Genomic DNA, 11,119 nt, shown 5'->3' with positions numbered 1-11,119 from the left:
TACTCGTTTTACTCGTTTTACTCGTTTTACTCGTTTTACTCGTTTCACTCGTTTCACTCGTTTCACTCGTTTGACTCGTTTCACTCGTTTGACTCGTTTCACTCGTTTGACACGTTTCACTCGTTTCACTCGTTTCACTCGTTTTACTCGTTTTACTCGTATTACTCGTTTTACTCGTATTACTCGTATTACTCGTTTTACTCGTTTTACTCGTTTTACTCGTTTTTCTCGTTTTTCTCGTTTTACTCGTTTTACTCGTTTTACTCGTTTTACTAGTTTTACTCGTTTTACTCGTTTTACTCGTTTTACTAGTTTTACTCGTTTTACTCGTTTTACTCGTTTTACTCGTTTTACTCGTTTTACTCGTTTTACTCGTGTTACTCGTGTTACTCGTTTCACTCGTTTAACTCGTTTCACTCGTTTCACTCGTTTCACTCGTTTAACTCGTTTCACTCGTTTCACTCGTTTCACTCGTTTTACTCGTTTTACTCGTTTTACTCGTTTTACTCGTTTTACTCGTTTTACTCGTGTTACTCGTGTTACTCGTGTTACTCGTGTTACTCGTTTTACTCGTTTTACTCGTTTTACTCGTTTTACTCGTTTTACTCGTTTTACTCGTTTTACTAGTTTGACTAGTTTTACTAGTTTTACTCGTTTTACTCGTTTTACTCGTTTTACTCGTTTTACTAGTTTTACTCGTTTTGCTCGTTTTACTCGTTTTACTAGTTTTGCTCGTTTTGCTCGATTTACTCGATTTACTCGATTTACTCGATTTACTCGTTTTACTCGTTTTACTCGTTTTACTCGTTTTACTCGTTTTACTCGTTTCACTCGTTTCACTCGTTTCACTCGTTTCACTCGTTTGACTCGTTTCACTCGTTTGACTCGTTTCACTCGTTTGACACGTTTCACTCGTTTCACTCGTTTCACTCGTTTCACTCGTTTCACTCGTTTTACTCGTATTACTCGTTTTACTCGTATTACTCGTATTACTCGTTTTACTCGTTTTACTCGTTTTACTCGTTTTTCTCGTTTTTCTCGTTTTACTCGTTTTACTCGTTTTACTCGTTTTACTCGTTTTACTAGTTTTACTAGTTTTACTCGTTTTACTCGTTTTACTCGTTTTACTAGTTTTACTCGTTTTACTCGTTTTACTCGTTTTACTCGTTTTAGTCGTTTTACTCGTATTACTCGTTTTACTCGTTTTACTCGTTTTACTCGTTTTACTCGTTTTACTCGTTTTACTCGTTTTACTCGTTTTACTCGTTTTACTCGTTTTACTCGTGTTACTCGTTTTACTCGTTTTACTCGTTTTACTCGTTTTCCTCGTTTTGCTCGTTTTACTAGTTTTGCTCGTTTTGCTCGTTTTACTAGTTTTACTCGTTTTACTCGTTTTACTCGTTTTACTCGTTTTACTCGTGTTACTCGTTTTACTAGTTTTGCTCGTTTTGCTCGTTTTACTAGTTTTGCTCGTTTTACTCGTTTTACTCGTTTTACTCGTTTTACTCGTGTTACTCGTTTTACTCGTTTTACTCGTTTTCCTCGTTTTACTAGTTTTACTAGTTTTGCTCGTTTTGCTCGTTTTACTAGTTTTACTCGTTTTACTCGTTTTACTCGTTTTACTCGTTTTACTCGTTTTACTCGTTTTACTCGTTTTACTCGTTTTACTCGTTTTACTCGTTTTACTCGTTTTACTCGTTTTACTCGTTTTACACGTTTTACTCGTTTTACTCGTTTTACTCGTTTTACTCGTTTTACTCGTTTTACTCGTTTTACTCGTTTTACTCGTTTTACTCGTTTTACTCGTTTTACTCGTTTTACTCGTTTTACTCGTTTTACTCGTTTTACTCGTTTTACTCGTTTTACTCGTTTTACTCGTTTTACTCGTTTTACTCGTTTTACTCGTTTTACTCGTTTTACTCGTTTTACTAGTTTTGCTCGTTTTACTAGTTTTGCTAGTTTTACTCGTTTTACTCGTTTTACTCGTTTTACTCGTTTTACTCGTTTTACTCGTTTTACTCGTTTTACTCGTTTTACTCGTTTACTCGTTTTACTCGTGTTGTGCCCAGGCAACGCCCAAGCACACGTGTCACGCGACATATTATACTTCATATTAACCATTATACTACTCCAGAACGTTCGAGACGTTCCTAAGCAAAATCAGTTGCGAGGCAAAGCGCGAAACTACAAAATCAGCGAAATTGCGAGCGTTGCAACGTGACCATGCACGGCAACGCGAAGCGACGGCACCACGCCCAATAGCGCAATAAAAACCGATTTGCCGCCGCAAATCGAGAGACCCTAGAGCCGACTCTCGACCAGTTAACACGGTTAATTCCTACTTGTACACTCCGGTCTAGTTTAAGTGTTTTTGAATAAAGACTTAGTCTTTGGGTTTAATCACACTTGGTGTAGTTCATCCGGTGGATTCTCATCCTTTAATTACTCCCGAACCCACGATTACGCCAGATCCCGTACCAGCCTTGCGAGCCATCACGCAGGGCACAACAAAATTGGTGGCAGCGGTGGGATCTGCATCGTAAAGATTTTACCGAGCCTTGACGCAACCGATTGATCGACGTCGACTGAGGTTGAACTACCTCCGACAAGATTATTGGATCATCGCAATCTCGTAGGCCAAAACAGGCCATCGTCGCTACCGAGGTAGCACAGAGGACCGAGGAACGGCCTTTGAGAAGACGTTCGACGCAGCCCGAACGACGACGAGCCTGGTGTCGAGTAAAATCAGCCTGAGAGTGAACGGGTGAAACTACCGTCTATCAAACACCAAATCCATCTACGAGGACGTCACTGATCTGAGGATCAGGACGCACGAGAGGACTTGGAGACCGAGGAACCTGTAGGAGCCGCACCTGAAGGACGGACGGAGAGCCGTTCACGGGAAGCAGCCGTCGGAGCACGCAGCGAACAGCTGTACGAATCGACCTTGCTGGGTCCAGTTTCAGCTTATCACCGCCGTTGGTTCACAGACGAGAGGACGCCTGACCGAGCCGACGACATGTGGTTGCGAGCAGCCTTGTGAGTAACAGAATAGCGCAAACGTACATATTGTAAACCAGAGTCCAATATAAAAATAGAAACGGTACATGCATGTCTATAGAAGAAGAACGCGCAAATCGATTCAAACTCCCGGGTCAAAGAAGTTTGTCGAGATCATTCGAATCATTTTTCAATAAAAAGCTAACTTTCGAACGCGAAGAATTAGACCTTCTACCTTCTATAGACCATCCAAGATCGTCTCGCCGAACACTTCGACCGCCGCCGTTGCGACTAAGCGTTAGAAAAGACGACGATTCAAGTGCCGAATCGTCTCCGGAAAACTTTGTAACACCGAATAGAGAATACCCGATCGTGCTAGCGGATTTTAGTTTGTTGGACATAGAAGGAACAGAAGAAAGCGAAATGTCGCTAAACGCGGGAAGTAGCCTCCCGGTACCAAACGTAAAATTATTATCTACCGCGCTGTCGTTTGTCGACAAATTCGTAGGAAAATCGTCAGACGAACTTGCAGAATTTTTGAAGTCTTATACAAGCGCCTCGGAGTTTGTCCCCGCGAATGAATTGCCACGATTCTTGAAAACAGTGATAGGTACAAAAATTAAAGGCAAAGCAGCCAAGGTATTAGAGTACAAAGATATAGATACTTTCGATAAATTAAAGGACATCTTAACTTCACTATTCGTAGACAAAAGATCAATAGGAGCAGTTGGAGCAGAGTTTCATGCCTGCCACCAACGAGAAGGCGAAAGCGTAAAATTATTCGCGTGTAGAGTAGAAGAATTAGCTGGGGAATTATCGGAACTATCGGTAAAACCAGGGAACAGCGACGAAGTAAATAACGCGTTAACAGAATCAGTGCAAGAACGCGCCCTCGATGTTTTCACCCTCGGGTTGAATTTAAAACTGAGAACGATCATAAGGTCTCGAAATTACGCAACGCTAAATGCAGCTATCGCCGCAGCTATAGAGGAGGAACAAGCGATGGGTCTAAACACCTCGCGAAATTTTAGGAAGCTCGATGATCAACCCAAAAGAAGAGAAGGATCTAACGTACCGCGCTGCGAACGCTGCAATAAATTAGGGCATTTGGCGAGGAATTGCTATACGCGATTAAGCATGCCGCGAATAAACTATCAGCCGCAACAGACGCACATAAAAAGGGAAGTACAGCGCGTCACAGTAGTCTGCCACTATTGCAAGAAACCAGGACACCAAATCAGGGAATGCAGGGCCAGAGAAAGGGCAAACGAACGAGAAAATAGACCGCGCTATACAAACACGAGTTACAGGCGCGACGACTCTAGACAGAATTTTAGCAGAACTCCGGGCCGAGAATCACATAGCGGGAATCGAGATTACCCAATCACGGGCCACGGGACAACCGACGATAGACAGACTAACACAGGGCCTAGAGTGGATTCGTATCGAGCGAATCTAGTAATGACTTCCAAAATAGAAAACACCGTCGAAATCAGAGCATCAGAACTAGTAAAAGGAAAAGCGAGCCTGCTAGTCGACACCGGTGCCGATATTACACTAATAAAGATAGGGAAGGTGCTGGGCGACGTCCACGCCCAAGACGAAATAGTGTCCTTGCGAGGAATAGCCCCAATGGAAATCAAAACGCTGTGCCTAATACAATTAAACGTAGAGGTCGGAAACAAACTCATAACGCATCCCTGTCGGTTAGTGAGAGATGACTTCCCATTAGAAGCAGACGGAATTCTGGGACAAGATTTCATGACTAAGCACGACGTATGCATTCGGGCAAATCAAGGAATAGAATTGTACGGAACACGGTTCCCCTACTCTGGAGGAGGCAACGTAACATTAAAACCGCGATCAGAAACAATTCTCTTAGCCAAAACGACGGAAAAAGGAGAAGGAATAGTAGAGGGACAGCCGATGAAGCCAGGAATACTCATAGGGAACTCATTAACGATAGGCAATGACGGAAAATGCATAATAAGCATAATGAACACCACAGCAGACGAAGTTCTTATCAGTACGCCGACCGTGACATTAGAATCACTGACGAGCGAAAACGTTGACCCGACGGACGCGACCTGCGACAAAGATCGCGACACGCCGACACATATGGTACACGCTGTACACGGGAGAAATAGAATGCAAATCTTGCGCGAAAGCCTCAGGACCGAACACTTAAATAGCGAAGAAAAAACCAGCTTACTCGAGCTCTGCGAAAAATACAATGAAATATTCGGATTAGAAGGAGACAAACTAGGATACTCCAAAAAAGCGGAACACTCAATTACTCTAACCCAAGGTACTAAACCTATATACGTGAAGCCGTATAGACTACCTCAAGCGCATACGGAAGAAGTAGATAAACAAGTTCAGGAAATGGTAAAAGAAGGAATAATTAGACCAAGCGCCAGCCAATGGAACGCTCCCTTGCTAGTAGTCCCGAAAAAACCAGATGCTACAGGTAAACGCAGGCTAAGAGTGGTAGTAGATTTCAGAAAGGTAAACGACGCGACGATAGGCGATTCGTATCCCTTGCCGAATATAACAGATATTTTAGATCAATTAGGCGGAGCAAAATATTTCTCAACCTTAGATTTAGCTTCAGGGTTCCATCAAATAGCTATGAAGGAGGAAGATCGTGAAAAAACCGCATTCTCGACGCCATACGGACATTTCGAGTATAATAGAATGCCATTTGGGCTTAAAAACGCTCCCGCGACATTTCAAAGGTTAATGAACACCGTACTGTCAGGCTTACAGGGAATAAAATGTTTCGTGTATTTAGACGACATAGTCGTCTACGGACGCTCATTGAAGGAGCACCAAGAACGATTAGAACTCGTATTCGAACGCATACAAGTAAGTGGCCTAAAACTTCAACCCAACAAGTGCGAATTCCTACGCAAAGAAACAATATACCTAGGACACATAATAACCGAAAACGGCATCAAGCTAGACCCATCTAAACTAGAAGCTGTCCGAAGCTTCCCGGTACCTAAAGGAATAAAAGACGTGCAATCCTTTTTAGGCCTAGCTGGATATTATAGGAGATTCATAGCGGAGTTTTCACAGATTGCAAAACCTTTGACACAACTGTTAAAGAAAGACCAAGCATTCAGATGGACTGCACAGGAGCAGGAAGCTCTCGAGATTCTAAAAGAAAAATTAACGACAGCACCAGTATTGCAATATCCAGATTTCTCAAAACCGTTTGTTCTAACAACAGACGCTTCCGGAAAAGCGATAGGAGCAGTATTATCGCAAGGAAAAATAGGACAAGATTTGCCAATAGCGTACGCGAGTAGAGTATTGAATAAGGCGGAAGAGAATTATAGCACCATCGAAAAGGAATTGTTAGCCATCGTATGGGCAACGCAACACTTCAGACCATACGTATACGGCACTAAATTCAAAATCGTGACGGACCATAAGCCACTCACTTGGCTTTTCAACGTAAAGGACCCCGGTTCTAGATTAATGAGATGGAAGTTGAAATTAGCAGAATACGACTATAGCATCGATTATATGGCCGGAAAAACGAATAGGAACGCGGACGCCCTTAGCAGAATGTTCGCGATAACGCGCGGAGTGAAACAAAAGATCGACAACGAAACAATAGCCGGCGCCAGCGAAGACGACAGTGAACAAGAGAAGCCCCGATCGAATGGAGAAACGGACAACGCAACATACACGGAGGACGAAAAACTTCGAGTGCTACGCGAATTCCACGACACACCTCTGGGTGGACACTTAGGGGTAAAACGGACCCTAGAACGCATAAAATTAAATCATTCGTGGCCAGGAATGCGACAAGACGTAGAAAAGTACATCTCTAGATGTGAAAAATGCCAAAGAAATAAGCTATCGAGAATAACCAAAGCCCCCATGGTTATTACAGACACTCCCACGGAACCATTCGAGAAATGCGCACTAGACATCGTAGGACCTTTACCCGAGACCGGCAGACGAAACAAATACATATTAACCTTTCAAGATCTTTTAACCAAATTCAGTAAGGCCATACCCCTCGAGAACCAAGAAGCGGATACCGTAGCTAGAGAATTCGTTACTAAAATAATTTGCGAATACGGCATTCCGCAGCGAGTACTAACAGATCAAGGAACTAATTTTCTAAGCCAAGTCTTTAAAAACGTATGTAGGTTACTAAAAATCGACAAAATCCAAACTACAGCCTACCACCCCCAATCGAACGGAGCGCTAGAAAGAAGCCACCGCACGCTGGCAGAATATTTAAAGAACTATATCGCAGAAGACCAGACTGACTGGGATGAATGGCTACCGTACGCGATGTTCACATACAATACTACCCCTCACACGTCTACTAGCTACACGCCCTACGAACTCGTTTTCGGAAGACAAGCTTCCTTACCAACCTCATTAAACCAAGCACCGCAACTAACATACACCTACGACAAATACGCTGAAGAATTACGCGAAAGACTACGGTCCACGAATAGCATCGCGCGCGAAACTATAGGGATCAATAAGGACAAGTCAAAAAGGCAATATGATAAAAGGACAGCTAACAAATTTTTCAAAATTGGGGAGCAAGTACTCCTACACGACGAGACAGTGAGACGCGGACGATCGAAAAAACTAACACCCGCGTGGATAGGACCCTACTCAATTCAAAACACGCACGACAATAATAACTACACTATAGGAAAGGGACGAAAAACGCGCCGCGTACACGCAAACCGGTTAAAACACTTCATAGAATAGGACAGGAACAAGGAAACGGTCGCAGTAGTGAAGGAAAGTAACGGTACGCAGACAAACTATTGGAAAAAAAAAGGAGGAGAAAAAATTTATTCAATTTAGGATATATGAGTCCAAATTAATATGTGTGTGTGTCACCCCCCAAGCGCGCCTATAATAGAAACCACGGACCTGGCCGCGTGAAGGGTTCCGGAAAACGATCGCCATGACGTTCTGGAACAATAACCAGACGCGGAATAACCAAAATAGAAAATTGCACTAGAAACAAAAAACACCTAACCGACAAAAACATTTGATACTCACCGTAAAGTGCCCGTATCCCCCACGCGTCCTCCGCGTCCAACCATTCAGCGTTTTCGGCGGCGAATTGACGCCGCGCCGAGCGGTACTCCCGCACCGCCCGCCTGTACCCAATACTCATAAACCCGGACGGCGCCGGATATTCCAAACACTAAAAATTTAAGAAAAGAGGAAACCAATTATAAAAACCCTACGCACTTCCACCAAAACACAAAACACCCAACAACTTGCACTAAACGTACCAGTAAAAACAGCGCGAGCTCGCGAGGAAGGCTTAAGAAACACAACATGATGTCGCAACTGATCACAACGGAATGAGAAGCGACGAGACAATCGAGTCTCTTGCAAGGAAGAACTGCCTTACGTTAACAAAATTTTATCTCGCGCACGCGAAACACACGCAAGACAAGAGACTTCGCGACGAACAGAAAGATGCGTCGACTACACCTCGACATTATATTTTACAGGATTACCGTCCTACAATTGACGACACTACTCATAGGAGGAACAACCCCCGACACAGACTTCGCTATAAAAGAATTTCAAGATCACCCGGGCATTTACTTCGAAAACTTAGGCGATCTACAGATTTACCGGGATAGTTGGAAACTAATACTACACTTAGACATATCGTACATTTACCGACGCGAATCAAATCTCCAGGCAGCACTATATGACATACTTGCTCAGTGTAAAACACCTTCTACTAATAACTTACAAAAATTCTGTAAAACGTTTGGCACGAAAATTCAAAGCAAAGTAGACCGCGTAACCAAATTCCTTACTTACGTCCAACAAACCATAAGCTCCGCACCAAAACAGCGTCGCGGGCTAATAGACGGATTAGGTTACATAGGCAAATCACTCTTCGGACTAATGGATTCAGAAGACAGAAAGATAATCAACGACCAAATAGACTTCCTAAAAAGACAAGACAGTAGATTAAAGAATACAATCAAAGGGCAAATGCAAATTGTAAGAGCTAACGCCGAACTTCTAAATGAAACTGTACACAACGTACAAGAAAATGAAAAAACCCTTTTAAACGCAACTTGGCAAATTCAATACTTACTACAACAGACGACTGACATTACTAGATTTCGAGAGACAATAGACGAAAACCTCATACTAATAAATAGCGTCGCGGAAACACTCCTGCGTGACACACAAGACTTGTTAGAATTCATAATGGATATAAAGAAAGGAGTCCTTAACCCACAATTAATGCCACCGGCACAAATCATAACATACCTCACTTCAGCACTCGCTCACATCCCGCAAGGATTAGACTTCCCGATCGGAATAAAACTAGAAAATATGCACGTCCTATACGACATCCTTACACTTTCCGCATTTTCGGATACGAAATCAATTACCGTAGTACTAGATATCCCATTGTTGAGCGCAAAGAAATTCAAATTAAGCAAGGTTCACCCGGTACCCACAAAGGTAAACGATTCGTTCTACGCGTATATAGAACCCCTCGACTCATACGTGGTACTCGACACCTCGGTGCAAGATTACATACAACTAAGCAAACAAGACCTAACAGAATGTAAAACTATAAACGAGCTATATCTCTGCACCTCAAACCATCCAATGTTCAAAGCGATACCATACGGACCCTGCGAAGTACAGTTGTACACAAAATTGACGCAAAAACCGAACAATTGTAAAATACGAATCATGACACTGAAACACACGATCCTGATAGAATTACAACAACCGGGCACATGGATTTATATCGCACCGAAACAAATACAACTAGCAGTAACCTGCGGCGATAAAAACACAAACATGTATAGTATTAAGGACTCTGGTATAATAACGATAAGAAATAAATGTACTATCACTACCGCCGAATTTACGATAGAAACCGGAAAACAATACGGAATAGAAAAAACATGGAACTACTTACCTGGTTACAATTTGACACTAGACGAAATTACGTTTCCACAGACCACTGTAAATTCGTACCGACATACCAATTTTGAACTTAAAAGAATAATCAAACACCCGGAAGAATTAAATAAAGTTAGTAAAAAATTAGAAGACTTACAAAACGATTTAGAAAAACCCGAGATTATACCAACCGAGTATCACTATAGCTTCTTTACACTATCCTCTGTGACGGGATTTATCACAACTACACTATGTATGTTCGCACTTTACAAATGCATTGTACGCTGCAAAGCAAAAACACCACGACACTGTACCACAGACAACACGAGTCGCGACAAAACAACACAAAAACCCGAAGCGATAATCAAAATAGTTAGTAAGGAGGAAACGTCTTCCACTAATTCTCTTTAAAATATACCATTATAAGCTAGTTAAGAAAAACCACATGTAAGTCGATGATAACCAATCCAACCATTACGAGTTTTGGGATTTCCCTAAGATAGTTTATCATCGGCAGAAAAAGCTATGGCTTTTCCTCCCCAAGGGGGGAGGGATGTTGTGCCCAGGCAACGCCCAAGCACACGTGTCACGCGACATATTATACTTCATATTAACCATTATACTACTCCAGAACGTTCGAGACGTTCCTAAGCAAAATCAGTTGCGAGGCAAAGCGCGAAACTACAAAATCAGCGAAATTGCGAGCGTTGCAACGTGACCATGCACGGCAACGCGAAGCGACGGCACCACGCCCAATAGCGCAATAAAAACCGATTTGCCGCCGCAAATCGAGAGACTCTAGAGCCGACTCTCGACCAGTTAACACGGTTAATTCCTACTTGTACACTCCGGTCTAGTTTAAGTGTTTTTGAATAAAGACTTAGTCTTTGGGTTTAATCACACTTGGTGTAGTTCATCCGGTGGATTCTCATCCTTTAATTACTCCCGAACCCACGATTACGCCAGATCCCGTACCAGCCTTGCGAGCCATCACGCAGGGCACAACACTCGTTTTACTCGTTTTACTCGTTTTACTAGTTTTGCTCGTTTTACTAGTTTTACTCGTTTTACTCGTTTTACTCGTTTTACTCGTTTTACTCGTTTTACTCGTTTTACTCGTTTCACTCGTTTCACTCGTTTCACTCGTTTCACTCGTTTCACTCGTTTC

At 42.5% G+C, this 11,119-nt stretch overlaps 1 protein-coding gene across 1 annotated transcript; it reads left to right on the top strand.

Annotated features, from left to right (window-relative positions):
* Positions 1–2,431: 2,431 nt before the first annotated feature.
* On the top strand, positions 2,432–10,853 carry LOC143378081 (uncharacterized). The gene is made up of 2 exons (XM_076829920.1): positions 2,432–3,039; positions 8,517–10,853. The coding sequence occupies exons 1-2, from the start codon at positions 3,020–3,022 to the stop codon at positions 10,360–10,362; spliced, it is 1,866 nt and encodes a 621-aa protein (XP_076686035.1). The 5' UTR covers positions 2,432–3,019; the 3' UTR covers positions 10,363–10,853.
* The last annotated feature ends 266 nt before the right edge of the window (positions 10,854–11,119 follow it).

This window comes from Andrena cerasifolii, unplaced genomic scaffold (assembly GCF_050908995.1).
Source record: "Andrena cerasifolii isolate SP2316 unplaced genomic scaffold, iyAndCera1_principal scaffold0121, whole genome shotgun sequence".
Classification (NCBI taxonomy): domain Eukaryota; kingdom Metazoa; phylum Arthropoda; class Insecta; order Hymenoptera; family Andrenidae; genus Andrena; species Andrena cerasifolii.
Note: the sequence above shows the minus strand (reverse complement) of the source record. Positions and strands in the feature narration are given on the sequence as shown.